The 20,211-nt window shown below is 42.1% G+C and overlaps 1 protein-coding gene across 1 annotated transcript in view; it reads left to right on the top strand.

Moving 5' to 3' along the window:
- The window catches only part of VOPP1 (VOPP1 WW domain binding protein), a 189,131-nt gene that overhangs the window by 160,527 nt on the left and 8,393 nt on the right, over positions 1–20,211 (top strand). The window contains exons 3-4 of the mRNA XM_063452122.1: positions 16,465–16,542; positions 18,786–18,922. Coding sequence (XP_063308192.1) covers positions 16,465–16,542; positions 18,786–18,922 — 215 coding nt within the window. The remainder of the gene's footprint in view (positions 1–16,464; positions 16,543–18,785; positions 18,923–20,211) is intronic.

Here is a 20,211-nt window from a genome sequence, read left to right as displayed (position 1 = left end):
AAAGGATGCAATGTCATGATCTGCAGAGGCCAGTTCTGCGCCTAATAAGGTACACATTTTTAAGGTTTAGGAAATATTTGTGCAAATTTTTATAAATTATTTTTTTTATGCAACTGTTTATTAAATACATTTAAAAATATATACATTTTGACATGTAATTTCTCTGAAAAGGCAGTTTTTACATTAAAATGCCTGCACGGACATACCATACATACCAGAACAACTACATTAAGCTTATGTTATGTTTCATATATAAATATTTGATGTAAAATCAAAGCCCTATTTCTGAACAAAATATGTATATAATAAGTGTCGGTGCACTTAATATGACAATGGTAAATTATGGCTGGACAGAGATATAGCTCAAATTCTAGGTTTTTGTTCTGGATCAGCACTTGGGCAGGTGCTTTTGTTCTTGAGGGATTAAATACATGCATGTTTTAATTGGCGTTATCTCCATGATTTTTTTTTATTTTTTTGTGTTTGAGCAGTGGAGTATCCTTTTAAATCAAATCCAGACCTGGGGATTATCATGACATTTATGAAGCATAGCAAATGGATGGGAAGAAAATCAAACCGCAATAGATAATATGTTTATTTTCCTTGCCTGTGGGTATGGTACTTACTGCACTTTGAGGGACATAGTGCATGGATACTTCCTCTGGCACTTCATGGCTAGTTAAACAAAATGCTGTTTATTTTACTTGTCAAATCCTTGGCAACACATTGCAAGAAAACAAGATGCTGACATGTCTTTGTCATCCATTAGTAAATTGCTAAATTGGAAATGATTAAACATACAAACTGTCTATTTTGAAGCACCTTCGGATTGTGTTTTATATTGGAGTCATACATAGTCTTTTCATTATGAAAAGATTTACATTAACTGTTTAAAGCTATTTAAACTCTAAATATATATGTATGAAATATTAAAGGGACACTATAGGCACCAAAACAACTTAAACTAAATTAAGCAGTTGTGGTGTATAGATCATGTCCATGTAGTCAGACTGCTTATCTCACTGCCATTTAGTAGTTAAATCACTTTGTTTATGTACCCTAGTCACACCTCCCTGCATGTGACTTGAACAGCCTTCCTTAATACTTCCTGTAAAGAATCATCTAATGTTTACACTTTCTTTATTGCAAATTCTGTTTAATTACAGATTTCATATCTCCTGCTCTGTTAATAGCTTGCTGGGCCTTGCATGAACCCCTGTATGTAATTAAAGTTCAATTTACAGAGCACTGTTAACTTCCACTATTAATGCCTTAGCGGGAACTTGCTTTAGCTACTTACATATTGCCTGGGAACTACTGACACCATAACCAATAGCCAATTTATGTCTGGCAGGACTAGATAAGAGGGCAAACCATTGTAAAATGGTTAACCCCAATTCCAGGGAACAGTGCTAGGGCACTCCTACCATCGTAAACCACTACAGTTGACTATAGTGTTTATGGTGGTCTGAATAGCCTTTTAACCCCTTAAGGACACATGACATGTGTGACATGTCATGATTCCCTTTTATTCCAGAAGTTTGGTCCTTAAGGGGTTAAATGGACACTATAGCCACAAGAACAACTATAGCTTAATATAGTTGTTTTGGTGAGTAGTCAGTCCCTGCAGGCATTTTGCAGTAAACACTCTGTTTTTAGAGAAAAGGGACTAGGGATACCTCCTGTGGCCACTCCTCAGATGGCTACTAGAGACTGAAATTCAGTGTCTCCACCCTTTGCATGGAGACGCTGAACTTTCCTCATAGAGACGCATTGATTCCATACATTAACCAGGATGGCGTTTGGCTCCGCCCCTGGCCCGCCTTCTTAACTGACATCATCAGAATTAAAAATCTCCGCCAATCCAATGCTTTCTTATCCATTGTGACTGGCTGAGATCATCACTTCTGATGAGGTCAGCCAAGGAGGCAGATCAAGGGCAGAGCCAGCACCAGCAGACTGGCAAAAAAAGGCAAGATTTTACTACATTTAGGGAGGGGGGACAGGAGAGCTAGATAGTGTTTTTAACACTATAGGGTCAGGAATACATTTTTGTGTTCCTTCAATTCTTTTATTCCATATCCAGTAGGTTGGAGTGTTGAAGTGAAATGTTAAAACTTGCTTTACAAATCAAATTATTCTGTACGATACACATATATAACATATATTTATATATGTGTAATGCATCTAGAAAGAATGATAATGTAGTGTAATATGTAGTCATTACAATAATTGTCTCTTATATAAATCTGCTTATTTCTATTTGTTTACCACGTAAGCCTTTCTGCTTAAGAGGTAATCATAAACCATATTGCATAAGCAGCACAGTTTAACCAGCTGCCCAGGAATCAAATGTTCTGCATTAATGAGTCTAAATGTTTTTTCTTGCTTTGCTCCCTGGAGCTATTTTCTGTTCCCGCTGCTGTTGAGATAAGAGCGATAATCTGGACTAACTTGTTTATTAGCTCTGAGAACTGTAGACCTTTTTCATAAAGTAAGACAGAAATGAAAAAATTCTGTCTGATTAATACCAAGCTTTTTAATGGACATGTAATTTTTCTGTCATGACATTTCCTGGACTTTCAGACAATAAATAACCCAGAACTGTACTTGGCAACCTAATGTAATCATAGAGGTACTTTTATGGGCATGTGGTTGCAGGCTGTGCCTCTTATTATTGTTGTAAACACAAATTCTATATTTAATAAGAATTGAAATATATCTCTATTAGGCTTTATCTAAAAAAAAAGTTACAAACCCAGCAGAAATATCCATTAAAGGTACACACACTAGTATTCCTAACACAATAGTATCCCTCAGTCCCCCCACACTCCCAATGGCAATCAAAGGGTTCAAAAAACCCTTTAAATACTTACCTGATTCCAGAGCTGCCTCCATCTCCACCTTCTCTGGCGTCATTGTGAGGGGGAACCTAACGAAGAAAGCCACTAGAGACAGTTTTGACCCTACAATGAAAACATTACAGTTTCTCTAGCAGCTCAATGTTTTCAGCTCCAGGGTTAAAGGGACAGTGCATCCAGACCACTTCAATGAGAAACAGCCTTGCAATTTTTTTTTCTTTCCTTTCCTTATGCCTCTTTTATATTAATAATTATATTCTCTCACTTGCCTTTATTTTTATTTATGATACATTCTCCCTGGTGTTGAATCTCAATACCTGAGTTCAGCCCTTTTTTATCTCATCTACAGTTTGCCGTTCTGTGTGATTTATATTGGTGATGGATTGTGGGTAAATTCTCGCTTTTGACAGCTATTGTCAACTTGAGTAGTCCCTATGAGTAGTCCCTACTTTTTCTTGAGGGCTCAGGAAACAATAAAAAGATTCAGACCCAGGAAGTAATTTAGAAGCAAATTAGATTAAGTTTATTTTTACTGACAGATCCGCTTTAAAAAGAATGATTTGCTACCACATACGTGTTACGCCAACACACCTTACCTATCTGGGCGTAAAATTACCAGCAGACATATCCACACTCCATAGCCTGAACTATACTCCCATGATAGCTAAACTCATCTCGGACATGGAGACCTGGGCGGACAAACCCATATCCTGGATAGGGAGAATACATTCAATTAAGATGAACGTACTACCCCGAATTTTATTCCTTTTTCAGGCTCTACCCATCCCCATCACGAAACATAGCCTCATCCCCCTACAACGAGCAATAGACAGATTCATATGGCAAAACAAGAGACACAGGGTAGCCCGTAACATCCTATATCGCCCCAGAATGCAAGGAGGTCTGGGGCTGCCCCACCTACACTTTTATTATATAGCCGCACAAATGGCACAAATTGCCCTATGGCACACCCCCCCAGAGACTAGACGTTGGGTAGATCTCGAATCAGCTTTAATGAAATCGGATCTCCCACAATTCTATATCTGGACACCAAGGGACCACAGAGCACTCCCGAGAACCGCGTGCCCAGCTATTACCAACTCGATCCAGTTATGGGACACCTATGCCATCAAACACAAACTCACCACCACGTCCTCCCCCCTCACCCCACTATACCGTAATAAAGCATTCGCGCCAGGCATGAGACCCTGGGACTTTAAAGGCCTAGAGAACGCCGGGCTCCAAAGGGTCTTTCAACTTTATATTGGAGACACGATAATCACCTTCCCCGACCTACAATCCAAAGCAACCCTAAAACCAGCCGACTTCTTCAGATACTTACAACTGAAGCATTACGCGGCCCAAGCGACAGTGAAAGCGGCCGCTAAAACCAACCCAACCTTCTTTGAGCGCATCTGCCTCACAGAAAGTTATCAGAGAGGCCTAATCACCCTATTGTACTCCCACCTCTGTTCCACCACACGGGAATGGGGGACCCTACACTATACGGAGAAATGGGAAACAGACTTGGGAGAAACCCTAGAGGGTATAGACTGGCAGGATATTTGGGAAGCTAATTCCAAAACCTCTATCTGCGTAACGATGCAAGAACAGGCATATAAGACAATGATGAGGTGGTACGTTACTCCAGTCCAACTTTATCATATGAAAAGAACACCCACAGATCTCTGTTGGCGTAACTGCGGAGAAAAAGGGACTTATGCACACATGTGGTGGTTCTGTCCCGCAATCGAAGTATTCTGGAAAAAAGTCCAGCAGCTTGCATCAGAGATCCTACACAGACCGATAGACCTAAACCCTTGGACCTTCCTCCTAGCCAGACCCCTTGACGACTTACCCAGATCAGAGCAACAACTACTCAACAAGATAGCCTTAGCAGCCAGAAAGGCTCTAGCCCACACATGGCTGCAGCCTACCCCCCCCCCCATTATCCGCAGTGCTCAACAAAATCAAAGAATGCCATCTCATGGACAAACTAACGGCCCAAGTAAGGGGCAACACGACGGCATTCACAAAGATATGGGAACCGTGGGATAACTATATTGACGACTAAACGGCCACAGGCATCATCCAGGACCATCCCCCCCCCCCCCCCTACACCTAGTTCTCCACTACCCCATTTTCCTTGATTGTAGGCCGAGCTTACCGGTGACCCGGCCTATAGGTTCGACACACTAATCCCAAGGCTACCAAACGACAACCATGTCAGTTGATTCAAAGTTACGTAATATGTTATATATTTGCTTTCTAAGTGTTGAACTTTTTACTGTATTATACTGTATCGAAAAAAGACGACAGACAGATAGCGTAAACAATTGATGTAAGCAGCTTGTTATACATTTTATTAATACCACACCTGGGCTTCTGCGCAAGCCACATAATTGCACTGTTCATTTATGTCTGTCATTGAAAAATAAAGAATCATAAAAAAAAAAAAAAAAGAATGATTTGGCCTTAGCGATATTGATACCGGAGAAACTGACGGAAGCCAAGCACAGAGAGATGGACACAGGTTTCTTCAGGAAGGAAGAGATTCTTTATTGGATCACCGATCGGGACTCAGAGGGACTAGCGTCACCAAAATACAGCAAAGTCTGAGTACTGAATACATAGAGTACATTCCTTATATAGCACTGTAGCTCCTCCCACAATTAACTACACCCACACATACCCTTAACCTATTTAATGAATAGAGTCTAAACTCATCCATCCGGTCTAACCACGTGGCTCATCTGATACAAAGGAGAGGGACGCGTAATTCCAGTTCTTACATTCCTGCACCTGGTCAGTACAGTGATAACAGTATCTTAGCTACGTGTAATTAACTAACTGATACTACAAACACATATACATACATATGCCTTGTGGCAATCTTAGCCTGCTAAACTTGTATTTTACTGGAATTACATCACATTCCCCCCTTTGATGCCTCTGATATTTCACAATTACTTGAGGCATCACTTAACCTTGGTTTGCATATACCTCAGGTTACCATGAACCAGACCAAACTTATCTTATGATGTGAATCTTTTAACACTCATCTTCCTGCATTGGTTCTCCTTGATCTAGAGCCTTATACTTATATATCGCCATTATCTGTGCAGCAGCCTTCCTCTCTGCTATACTTCCTATCAGGCTTTGCACAGACCTAACTACTAAGGGTATAAGACACGGTAGGAGTAGACACAACAGTAAAATCAGTAGGACTCCACCTACCACTGCCTTAAGCCCTCCAAACCACTCATACCAGCTACCAAACCAACTACTTGGATTGTACCCTTTCCATACCTGAGTAGGCACATGCACTAGTTTAACCATATGGCTAGTAAGCTCAGCTATTGCTTGCCCTTCGTCATCTATTTGAAGACAGCAATTGCTCAGGTTAAACTTCCCACATACACCTCCCTCTACTGCCAAAAGGTAATCCAAGGCTAATCTATTTTGGTACACTGCTGTCCTCATCCTGGTATTATGCTTCGCTAGAAGATTGAGTGCTTGTGAGGTCTCATTAGTAATAATCTCAACCACCGCCTGTAATCTTATAATACGGTTGAGCATATAAATTGGGGTTCTATAACCAAAGGTACCATCTTCTGCCCACGTGGCTGGCCCATAATAATCTATGATACGCTGGGGAGGCCATTCATTATCTTCCCAGGTGCCTATCTCTAAGGGTCCCCTTTTCTTCCTATGATTCACATCATACACTTTAACACCTAAAGTCTCACCTGTTTCAATCGGTAACAAGAAGAAGGATGGTTTGAGCATACCCAACACACATGCCCCTTCCCAGTCCTGTGGCAACTCCGAATAGGCTTTCTTACCACAGATCCAGTACAAATTTGCTGGGGCTCTCCAGGTAGATGTGATGGATAAATCAAACCACACATCCTTTAAACTGGCATATCTAGCAAACGGGTTAGATGGTTCTGAGACATTTGAAGCCGACCACCAAGTTGTATTTTTAGTATCATCATCATAAGCTTTTTGCCCTAGACAAGTTAATTCTCCTACAGAAGTATTATACATTATTCCTTTCCTTGCTATGCAAACATAACCTATGATGGAGGTCTTTAATCTCCACTCAGATTTACCTCTAACACTCAAATGATAATCGGCTTGTGTAGATATTAGTTGGTCAACTGCCTCAGAACCGGACATTACCTCCTTTGCTTCCCAAGGCCATTGGTCTCCCATGTTAGTACCTCCACACACATAGCAGTTGGTAACATTAAGACTACCGGCAATACTTTCAGCTAGGTCAATGAACAGGTTTTTAGCGTTATGGGGGATCTTATTATCTATACTCATCTCTTCGTAAAAGGAATGGTATACTTGATGAGTCTGGGAGGATACCGTATCAGTCTCTATTCCTATAAACAATAATGTCCCAGGATCTAAACCCGTCCCGTATATCTGAAACCCAAATAAATTTCCATACTTATCTAGGAACTTGTCGGGGTTATTAATAAGTATATGGACTGGGTTGCATTCCATAGACTTACAATAAGGGCTAGTCGGCAACTTAGTCACTATCATGTCTTTATCTACTGTCTGTCCCCAAGTCGCCCACCCCACACAAGACCAATATGGACAAAAGTTATAGTCTTTATTTGGGCATCTAGGACTCACATATTTATTTTTACTACTGGGACAAATATATTTATCATTAGACCCATACGTCCTCTCCCATCTAAGATCCCCACATACATTCCACGGTTTTCTACCACTTGATATCGCCTTACATGCATCAAATAGCAGAACACCCGAAGAATGTACGGATTCTAACACCGTCTTATTAATTAGGGTCCCCTGAGGATCTCCATTCCTGAGAGTCAACCAAATTGTACGAGGTTGATACTCTGGACTGAAGCACTTAGGTTCTCCTACTCCTAAATGGCACACACTATAGTCTATATTTAGGTATCTACATCTTGATACCTCTCCTTTACATTCGTATTGTGAATGCCAAATTAGGGTTTGGGAAATATGGTTACCTGTTCTCGTAGTCTTAATGCATACCTCACAGCTAGGAGTGTCGGTACCTCTACCTTCCTGAATATAAAAACACATATAAATAAACACAATCAAAAGCACATCTTTCGCCGTCATCCTCAGTCTTCGTCCGTGCGATGGAACCTCAGCTTCCAGGATGTGAGGGCTGCAGGGAATGGAGTTCTGCTCGTCTTCACAGGTGTCCCTTCGAGACTTTCCTGGCTTATACACTATGTGTTGGTAAGCGGACAGGCTTTATTATGGCCTTCTCACTCACACCTGTAACAATAAAATTTGTAATCCACAATAATTCCTCGTTACTCCGACTGAGTAGTGCGTTTCAACCGGATCCTGCAGGGATTCTCTGGATCTGCTGTAACTTGCCAAGAATCAACTGCTGCTGGCTTAACCCTGGAGTGATGTATCCACGGAGTCACTTCGGCTACTTTTATCGCTGTAGGGGTAGACAAAAGAACAACATAAGGACCTCTCCACTTGGGCCCTAACGGTACATTATTCCACTCTTTAATCCACACTTGGTCTCCTGGATGATAACTATGAACAGGGGGATAAATATTCACAGGTAATCTATCTTGTACCCATTTCTGTACCTCCTCCATAGTCTTACCCAACTCTACAACCTGCTGCCGGGTAATTCCTTCTCCCAACTGACTCAAGTCCCCCCTTAAGTTACCAAGTACGGGAGGTGGTCGCCCATACATGATTTCAAAAGGAGAGAGGCCCATCCTTCTGGTAGGGGTACTGCGGATTCGCAATAAAGCTATGGGTAAGAGAACGTTCCACTTAAGTTGGGTTTCCTGACACATTTTAGCCAACTGGTTCTTTATAGTTCTATTCATTCTCTCTACCTTACCAGAACTCTGGGGTCTATATGCAGTATGAAGCCTCCACTTTATACCAAGCATATGAGTCAGTTGTTGTAGGCACTGATGAACAAAAGCTGGACCATTGTCCGATCCTATAGAACAGGGTAGTCCATATCGGGGTATTATTTCTCGTAGCAGGAATCTTACAACTTCTCCTGCTTTCTCTGTACGAGTAGGACATGCTTCTACCCAGCCTGAATAGGTGCACACAATTACCAACAGGTAACGATGTCCACCCGATTTAGGCATTACTGTAAAGTCTATTTGTAGATCGGACATGGGGAGTCCCCCCATAAACTGGACTCCTGGTGGCTTTACTGGTCCTTGTCTTGCATTATTCTTAGCACACGTTACACATCTGCGTACAATGGCCTGAGTCAAGTTGGACAATCTTGGTATGTAGAAATGTTTCCTGAGAGATTCTTCAGTACTGTCTCTCCCAGAATGTGTCCCGTTGTGATAATTTTGGACAATTTCTACCGCTAGTGATGCTGGTATGACTATTCTTCCATCTTCTAGCTGATACCACTTGTTCTCCAAATACTTTCCCGGTTCAGTCTTTAACCACTCCTCTTCTTGAGCTGTATAAACTGGAGTCCATTGGGACAGTGGAGTTGGTATAAGAGCAGCTATATGCCCCACATACTCCTGTCTTCCTGATTCAGCAGCACGCTTAGCTGCACTATCTGCCATCAGATTTCCCTTGGTTACATCACCATCTCCTCTCAGATGCGCTCGACAATGTATGATACCGACTTCTTTCGGCTCCCACACTGCTTCCAATAGTTGTAGGATTTCAGCTGCGTACTTGATTTCTTTGCCTTCTGAATTCAGTAGTCCTCTTTCTTTATACAAAGCTCCGTGGGCATGAGTGGTTAAAAACGCATACTTAGAGTCCGTATAGATATTCACTCTTAAACCTTCAGCCAATTGTAACGCTCGTGTTAGTGCTATCAATTCTGCCTTTTGTGCTGATGTTCCTTTCGCCAGTGGCCGAGCTTCTATCACCTTGTCTATTGTTGTCACTGCATATCCTGCATAGCGGATCCCTTCTTTCACATAACTACTGCCGTCGGTGTAATATTGAACATCGGGGTTCTGGATGGGAAAATCACGAAGATCTGGTCTACTTGAAAATACTTCATCCATTACTTCCAAACAATCATGTTGACTTTCAGTAGGTTGCGGCAAAAGGGTAGCTGGATTTAAGGTGTTTACAGTCTCTAAATGCACTCTTGGGTTTTCACACAACATTGCTTGATACTTGGTCATACGGCTGTTACTAAACCAATGATTTCCTTTGTAATCCAACAACGTCTGTACTGCATGTGGGACTCGTACATAAAGTTCTTGACCCAGAGTGAGTTTATCGGCTTCAGCTACTAGCAGGGCGGCTGCAGCTACGGCTCTTAGACAAGGTGGAAGTCCGCTGGCCACTGCATCCAGTTGCTTAGACATGTAGGCAACAGGTCTTTGCCATGATCCCAAGTACTGTGTCAATACTCCCACAGCCATTCTTCTTTGCTCGTGTACATATAAGTAGAATGGTCGTGTGTGATCAGGTAGACCTAATGCTGGGGCACTCATCAAAGCCTTCTTCACATCTTCAAATGCCGTTTGCTGTTCTTGGGTCCATAAGAAGGGGTCGTGCTCTGTACCTTTGATGGCTGCGTACAGAGGTTTTGCCAGTATCGCATAGCTGGGAATCCATATCCTACAGAAGCCTGCTGCCCCCAAGAATTCTCGCACTTGTCTTCTATTCTTGGGTATTGGTATTTGGCAGACAGCTTCTTTTCTCTCTGGCCCCATAATCCTTTGACCTTCAGAGATATGGAATCCCAGATACTTGACAGTTGGCAAACACAACTGAGCCTTCTTCCTGGACACCTTGTATCCTGCCTTCCAGAGAATATGTAGTAGATCGTGCGTTGCTTGCTGACATTTTTCTTTTGTAACTGCTGCTATCAACAAGTCATCTACATATTGTAACAATACACATTCTCCTGGGATAGACTCGAAATCCAGTAGATCTTGACTTAGAGCTGAACCAAATAGGGTAGGTGAATTTTTAAACCCTTGGGGCAGTCTTGTCCAAGTCATTTGGCGTTTTGAGCCCGTTACAGCGTTCTCCCATTGGAAAGCGAAAATACATTGGCTTTCTGCGGCAATTCGGAGGCAAAAGAAGGCATCTTTGAGATCTAAGACTGTGAAGTAAGTAGCCCCGCCCGGAATTAAAGCAAGCAGGTTATATGGATTGGGTACAACTGGATGTATGCTAACAACCGCATCATTGACTGCTCTTAAGTCCTGTACAGGTCGATACTCATCTGTACCGGGCTTTTGAACAGGCAGCAATGGGGTGTTCCAGGGGGAAGTACAGAATTTTAAGATACCATACCGTATGAACTTATCCAGATAGGATTGGATGTTCTTCTTAGCCTTCTGCGGAATGTGATATTGTCTTAGGCTCACTGGATAAACCCCATGTTTCAGTTCAATTTTTATTGGTGGAATATTGCGGGCCAGTCCTGGTGGGTTGTTCTCTGCCCAAACTCCTGGTATGTTAAACAATGTCTCATCACTCCTAGGGTTTTGGCTAGTCAACACTGTATAAAGTCGCCACTCTTCTTCCTTTGGTACGGATAAAGTCATAATACCTGAAGGTCCATTAAACTTTAAGGATGTTGTTCCATTTGGTAGGAACGTAATCTGCGCTTGTAATTTTGATAGCATATCACGTCCCAGCAATTGGACTGGACATTCAGGCATATAAAGGAATTGGTGTTTTACTACGTGGCCTCCCAATGTACAGAGTCGACTTTTAAGAACCGGTTTTTCAGCACTTCTTCCAGTTGCTCCTATCACAGTAATAGTCCTTCCAGATGGAGGAGCAACTAGATTAGTCACCACTGAATGTTCAGCACCAGTGTCGATCATGAACGCACTCCTTTTCCCCCCTATTGATACATCGACCATAGGCTCCGCTCGACCAAGGGGGATGGAGCCCGGTCGGTATCAATAGTCCTCCATGACAGTGTCAGCCAATCCTACAAAGTCCCTACCTTCTCTATCGCGGGACCTTTGCGCTGCTGGAATATACCTGTCTTCCCTAACACTTCCTCTGTTCCCATTACTCCCTCTATAACCATTACTCCCTCCGGGGCCTCCTCTACCTCTCGCTCTACCTCTAAAGTTTCCGTAGCCTGCCCTGGGTTGGTCTCTCTCGTACTGCTCTCTTTGCGGACATTCGTTCCTCCAATGCCCTTCTTCCTTGCAATACGCGCACTGATCCCTACTCAAAGGCTCCCTACTCCATCTACTATCACCTCTATCTGGGCCCCGTTTATCTACGCCTGCGATTGCTACCGCTAGCATATCAGCCTTTTTACGCATCTTGCGCTCTTCCTCTTTCTTACTTTCTGTATCCCTGTTCATATAGACCTTATTTGCTACCTCCATTAGTTGGGTGATGGACATACCTGCAAACCCTTCTAACTTTTGTAGCTTGCGCTTAATATCTCCGTATGCTTGGCTGACAAAGGCGGAGTTAACCATTCGGGAATTGTCTGCGTCTTCCGGATTAAAGGGGGTATACAAGCGGTATGCCTCCAATAATCGGTCATAAAAGACACTGGGCGCTTCATCGCTTTTCTGGATCACCTCAACTGTCTTCGACATGTTAATGGCTTTCTTTCCTCCGGCTTTCATGCCAGCAATTATAGCGTCTCTATAGGCTCTGAGTTGAACCATATCAGCACCATTTACGTTCCAATCGGGATCGGTGTTGGGATAGTGTGTCGCGGCCCATGCTGCTGGATTGGCTTGGTTCAAAGCACGGGCTCTATCCTCTAATGCTTTAATGGCTGCTTGATTTATTCTTGTCCTTTCCTCATTGTTAAATAAAGTCATTAGTAACTGCTGGCAATCAGCCCATGTCGGATTATGCGTCTGTACTATTGAGGTGAACAGATCAGTCATAGCTTGTGGTTTCTCAGTATACGAGGAATTATGGGTCTTCCAGTTTAAAAGATCGGTTGTGGTAAATGGGACATATACGAAGACTGGGTCAGCGTGTGCCATTTGACCTGCGGCATCGATATAAGCTGACCCGGGATTCAGACGAAGAGGCATCTGATAGTGCTTTAATTGTTGGGCACCAGTCAACTGTCGGGTTTGGATGGGGCTACGTAGAGAGGCGTCAGTCATGGGTTCCGGTCGGGGAGAGATAGGGTATGGGGATGTGGGAGGTCGGTTTTGGGAAAAGGTCGTAAATAAAACACTTCGAGCCGAGCTAGATGAAGCTTGACCGGAAGTCTGAAGTGGCGCCAAATCAGGATATTCGTTTCTAATGGGGGTGGATTCTGGTTCCGGAAGGGGAGATTTAGTACGAGGGGGGGTGGATCCTGTACTGGAGGAGGAAGCGGAAGTGGATGAGGGTAATGAGGGGAGGGGTGCAGGACTTCCTGCGTTTGCGTCACTTCTTCTTAACGGAAAGTAAGGGGGCGGCAAAGGGATCTCGGACTCAGGGGGCGTGTCCAAAATGGGCCTAACACCAGTCCTAGTGGACGAGCAAGTTCTAGCTACCATGAGGCGACACTGCTCCTCGTGGCATGTCTGGAGCCATTTTGGCGAGTCATTTACGGCCTGTCTCCAACAGTCAATATAAGGAAACTGGCCGTAAAGTTCAGGCCTACCCGATACAGCCACGTGTAAGCGCTGTACCAGAGTTGGATCCAAACTGCCACGTGGCGGCCATGCCGCAACCAAAGTAGGCCACTCCCTAGTACACAAAGTGACCAAACGTACAGGAGACATCTTTACCCCAAAATCACAAACTTTGAATCCCTTTTTAAAATTCTTAACCATACATCCTAAGGGATCCGGAATCGTTGACTGCGACGCACCCATACTTAACAATGGAACGTCGTCGACAACGAATACTATACACGCGTACTATTCAACAGTCACACCCGTTTCCTCTGGCAACAGCACCACGTGGTACGGTTACCAAGTGAAACGTACACAATAACAATAAACACTCAGGGAATTCCCGTACACACACAGCTGTTACACCAGTCACTATATAATCAATATTATGCCCTTTGGCGTAACTATACAGTCACCCACGCTATAATTCTCTATATACGAATTACCCGTCTATAACACACCCCAGTAACATCGTCTTTTACAAATAGCGGTTACAGTACGGTTAGCATAGGTCAAAGCACAAGTTAAGGTCACAATACAATTATTAGTGGTTATGGTGTTAAACATGCAATGGACGACAATGATTAGTACTTATTATATAATGTCAGTAAATATACAGGGTTATGGTACCGTGCACTATAATACAGCAACACACTATTAACACTCTCGCTAGACGGCTGAGCTCGCGCTATCTAACAAGATATACACTTTACTAAAACAATCGTTAACACATTTACAATTCCCAACTAAACTATTGGCCAGTACCTTGAATGGACTACCTAAAACTATATACACCCGTTTTGGTTAGCCACACTGCCCAATCACCACATATATAGCGAGCTAGAGAACCGAATTTACACAGGCGCCTCTTAGTCGCACTATCAAAAGTCTAGTGGGTTCCAAATTTACACGCCTTCCCACTTAGCCCAGATAGGATGAGAACTAGCGAACCGAATTTACACAGGCGCCGCTTAGTCTCCCGGTCCCTCCGACCTAGCGAACGTAATATACACCCTAGAACGCTAGTCTAGACAAGACACCGGTGTCCGGCTAGGGCTATTTACACCAGGACCCCGCCTGACTAACCAAATCAAACGGTCTGACTAAAGAGCGTTCGATCGAGCGGTGCGCCTTCGCTCCTTCCCTCCGACAGAGGGGGCAGATACACAGATTCAAAACCCCTTTGGGCCTACCGCACAATCGGTATACCCCTAGTGGGTCCTGCCGTCTAAAACAGCAGTTGTCTTACCTCCTCGTTCCTGAACCTGAGTTCACACTCATCGACGGGGACACCCCAGCACTTCTTACGTAGAGGCCGATGATCTCCTGGACAACAGACCAGTGGCGCCGAGACGAAGGGAGGTCCACGCAGAAGTTCAGGGGTGCAGCCGTAGAGAACGTGGGCAAAGATAGACCGTCTCACGCCTCTGCCTCTCAGCTACCGTTGAACGATGAGCTTCCCGGCCAATGCACCAAATGATACCGGAGAAACTGACGGAAGCCAAGCACAGAGAGATGGACACAGGTTTCTTCAGGAAGGAAGATATTCTTTATTGGATCACCGATCGGGACTCAGAGGGACTAGCGTCACCAAAATACAGCAAAGTCTGAGTACTGAATACATAGAGTACATTCCTTATATAGCACTGTAGCTCCTCCCACAATTAACTACACCCACACATACCCTTAACCTATTTAATGAATAGAGTCTAAACTCATCCATCCGGTCTAACCACGTGGCTCATCTGATACAAAGGAGAGGGACGCGTAATTCCAGTTCTTACATTCCTGCACCTGGTCAGTACAGTGATAACAGTATCTTAGCTACGTGTAATTAACTAACTGATACTACAAACACATATACATACATATGCCTTGTGGCAATCTTAGCCTGCTAAACTTGTATTTTACTGGAATTACATCACAATATTATTAGACCCCGTGTCATTATCTTTTTCTGACAGTAGGTCAAATTATGTCTCCTGACGAACTATACTTCTGTTTTAAAGATAGCTCACTGACACATTCTTGTAAAATATACTAATATAAATATTGTAAAGCACCACATTACACTCTTCTCAACATCTCACCAGCTTTTTCCATTGCACTCCCACCACAGTACTCAATATATTGTGGGCAGTTCCATGATGAACATAATGTGCCTGTTACAACCAATTAATACACATGAATATATGGGGATTCAAGTGTGTGAAAATAACAATTAGTTAGACATTTTATGATTCCTAAACAAATATTACACAAATAGGATAATATTTTATTGGTTATGGTGCCAAATGTGCCCTCATGCCCTCACAGAGTAGTCAAGCCACCCTCTTCTGGAGCAGAAAGCTCCTACTAAGAACCTCTGTTAGCTCCACCGAGTTGTGTTCTGCACTCTCAGCCAATGAGCTAAGCCCTGCACTGCAGGGCTTAGTACATTGCTGTAACTCTCAGCAGTAGAAGACAAGGTGATTGGATCCCCGAAGAACCTGGGTAAGTTGTAAAATCATTCATAAATGTTTGACTACTTAACCTGGATTCCTGGCACCATAACCACTCCAGCAGGCTGTAGTGGTTATGGTGCTTTGAGTCTTCCTTTTATGAAACTGTTTGAAATACAGTTACATCACATTAGATACAGTTCCATAATATTTATTATGCTTTATGGAGCAAGACATCAAGTTATATGACTTACCACTTGTTTAATGGCCACAGAAATTATTAATGTTCTATGAGAAGCATTGGTATCGTGAGTGACGTGAACTTGGGTGCTGAAGAGGAACTGCAGACCTTGCTTAGTGTTTTCTCAATAAGAATTTAGGGTAAGCCGCTGTTTCAGACTTTGATTTAATTACATGTTAGTTGGTTTAGCCGAGTCTAATGTATGGAATATTTTTTTGCTTTTTACTTTGGTGTTTTGAAAATAAGACGACTGGAATGTATAAAGTTTGAGGAAGTGGTGTGTTCAAAGTTGTTGTTTTTTCAACTTACAGATGTCGAACATATGAAGACTGCTGTGGTTCAAGATGCTGTGTGCGAGCACTCTCCATCCAGAGGCTATGGTATTTGTGGTAGGTTCTTATAAAACGTACCTCTGAGGCTTAACTTGGACTACATGCCCCTATTAAAGAAACGTTTCCAGTAGAGCAGCTCCACAAACAACATCAAATTTCAAGTTTACATAATACTATATCAGTATGAATAGAACATTGATTTAGCAATTTTAATTGACTGGTGGAGTCCAATAGGCAGGACCGGATTTACCGTTAGGCAGAGTAGACACTTGCTTACAAGCACATTGCACATTCCTGATAGGAGCACCGCAGATACCTACCTGTTAAAAGCAAATACAAAAACTGAAACTGCTGGACCCTGGGATCACTGGGTTAAGTCAGACGGAGACTGATCATTGCATGGTCTTGCCTACTGAAAAATAAGGGACCACTAAAGCGGTCTGGGTGCAGTGGTCTTGTCATTTCAACCTTGCTTCTCTATGAGAAGCATTGGTATCGTGAGTGACGTGAACTTGGAAGCTGACATCAACAGAGGAGGAGCTGGAGACTGCAGCAAAGGAGTTGGGGGACTGGTAACAAGGTGAATTATCTTTTTTTTTTAAACTTAGCTTTTACTGAGCAAAGGGGGTGGACAGTACTCACATCGCTATAGGGGAACCTATAGTCCTAAAATTACAATTATTAATGTAGGGGCCTATAGGTTCCCTGAAACACAGTAGTCTCAAGCAGAGAGGACAGAGGACCTGGCCAAAATGGCCACATCCCATAACACTTTGCAGGTGAACACCCATACCAGTACCCATACTGTTACACTATTGCACAAACTAAAACCTACACCCACTATGTTTCAAATAAACAGACATTTACACATATACATACACACACTGCTACATGCACACAGTCTTCATACACACAGATGCATACACTCACACAGACACTAGGTCTGTGTATGTAAACAACATTTTTTAAAATCATATTTAGGTAGGCAAGTTTTTTTGTCAAGTGCATTTTCCGTTTAATTTTGTAAAAGGGGTTGTTGTGGAGTTAGCAGCATTTAAGAATGCTCTGACTACATCTTCTTGTAAAGTCAATCCAGCCCAAACAGGAATACATAAACGGTTTTATCTAAAGAGCTTAGTTGACCCAAGAATAGTTCTGGGATTATTATTATTATAAAGTTCAGTAATTATAATCTAATACTAAATACCCTTTTAAGGATAACCTGCCTCACAATGTCTGCACTTTCTGCCGTGCCTCACAACCTTGTTACCTTGGTTTTTACTGCAAATACATTAAAGCAGTGTTCCCCAACCCAGTCCCCATGGGCCACCAACAGTCCAGGATTTATGTATTTACCTTTTTTATTCAAATTGAGATACTGACAAAACCTGGACTGTTGGTGGACCATGAGGACTTGGTTGGGGATCACCGCATTAAAGGATTCCTTAAAATATAGCAATTTTGTTTAGACAAGATTCCTGTAAATTGTGATCTGTGTTAAGAGATAAGTCAACTATTACCGTAATTATCTCCAGCCCAGTGTGTCCCTTTAATTAGTGTACAGAAGACATATAAATGTAATATATCTGTAACATATAAATTTAACATTTCTAGTTTTGTACTATTTTATTTGACACCAGCTGTAGTGGTGTACCTATTGAAGGGTTATAGCACCAATATTTACCCCTTAGAGTGCCGCACCTTTCATACCCTGCAAACCCACCAGTAGAGGTTCTCCTGTTGATTTCATCTTCCCTGGTTTGGCTCTCCGAAAAACAGCAGTGGAATCTCTGTTATCTTGATCTTTTACATTATAAAGCAGAGTAAACACATAGAGATTGCTGCATTAGCTGATGCTTTTCGGATCAAATACTTTATTAATAAAATGTATAATATATATTTTAAGCAAAAAAACTAAAAAAACGGGGGGAATACAAGTGAAAACATCATTCGATAGTAAGTAATGGATGTTCAAATAATCCATAATACAGAAATGAAATAAAATCTGTTCACAACATGAGAATGCCTTATGTGTGTTATTTGTGATGGTGTTTAAATTAAGAAATGAAGTTATTATTGTACCCGGTGAAGGCCATAATTATAAACCAAATTGACTTCTGATGTTCTCTTCCCAGAGCGCCCATTCATGTCTCTGTAGGTTGGATGAGCTGATGCTTTTCTATTGTTTAAATAATACAAGTACGTGTAGATCCATCGTTTGTGATGCCTGTATGTTTGATACAGACAAACTGTTAAACCCTATGTCAATGCAACATATGTATTATCTCTCTTTTTCTAAGGTTCCTGCTGATGATGGGAGTCCTGTTTTGTTGTGGGGCTGGATTCTTCATTAGGAGAAGAATGTATCCCCCCTTGCTTGTTGAGGAACCTACATTTAATGTATCGTACACTAGGCAGCCTGTCGTGCCTCCAGGAGGTGAGTTCTTGCTATATTGCAATAAGGGTTACTGATCATTAGGGTTATTTACTAATGCAAGGGATGTGGAGAAATTGCTGCAACTAAATATTCTCAATCTTTAGAACCAAAATGGAGCTCTTTAGGAGAAGACAAACAAATGAAAGGGAGATAAATTGGAGTGATCAGTGTTTGCAAATTTACTGGAAAACCACAGTAAATACCCACGAAAGCCACATATTTCCAGAATTGTGTCACTCTTGTGACATCTGGTAACAGAGGTGTTTTTTTTGCAATGAGTATGTCAAGTGCCACAAGATGCTCTGTATTCTTGATGTGACATATCTCTGTGGAGTTAAAGGTGTTAAAGAATACAGCAGATGTCATTTAGTGTTTTCAATAATTTATAAAAAAACACATTAAAGTACTTCTTTGTAAAGCACAGCCTCCTGCTGTTTTACTGAAACAGATGCAAAAAAGTAATAACAATTTTTGTTGGCCTAGCCTTAATTTGTGAAAGCTTGCTATTATTTTTACATCATGATTGGACAGAATGTTTAATTAAGGCATTCATTTTATCATCTGAAGTCTTTCATATACGGTAATACTTGATAAATATGGGCATATGAATTATTATTATTGGCATCTAAATAGCAGAACTTTACAATATTAGAAAATTGGGCACATTTAACAATAAATGAAGCAATCAGAAAATATTACAGGAACAATAGGTTGATGAGGACCCTGCTCAATTGAGCTTACAATGTCGCGGAGGTGGGATATAAAAAACACAATATAAAGGGCATCGAAGGGGATTAAAACTAAGCAACAAGGTGGGAAAGTAGCAGAACTGGAGGTGAGAGTGGAGTGGGGCCCTTCAGGACAGAGCAAGAGACAGGTTTGAGAAATAGAAGTTACTCTAAAAGGCCATAAACTTTTCTGAAGATGTGGGTTTTGAGGGACTTCTTAAATGATTGAAGATTAGGGGATAGTCTGATGGGGGTAGGCTGACTGTTTCAAAGAAAAGGAGCTGCTCGCGAGAAGTTCTGGAAGCACGAATTAGCAGTATGGGTGCGAAGAGCACACAGGAGAAGGTCACAGGAGAGAGACCGAGAAGGTACTATGAAGTCGTAGAAATGTAACAGGGGCTAGAGTTGATTAGAGTTTCATAGGTAAATGTTAGTATTTTAGATTGACCCCTATAGGGTACTGAAAGCTAATCTAATTATTGACAGAAGGGCAAGGTGTGAGCTGAGCGAAAGGAGAGAAAAATCAGCCTGGTGGCAGCATTCATTACAAATTGTTGAGGT

The sequence above is a fragment of the Pelobates fuscus genome, chromosome 4, assembly GCF_036172605.1.
Source record: "Pelobates fuscus isolate aPelFus1 chromosome 4, aPelFus1.pri, whole genome shotgun sequence".
Classification (NCBI taxonomy): Eukaryota; Metazoa; Chordata; class Amphibia; order Anura; family Pelobatidae; genus Pelobates; species Pelobates fuscus.
This window is presented reverse-complemented; position numbering and strand designations above follow the sequence as displayed.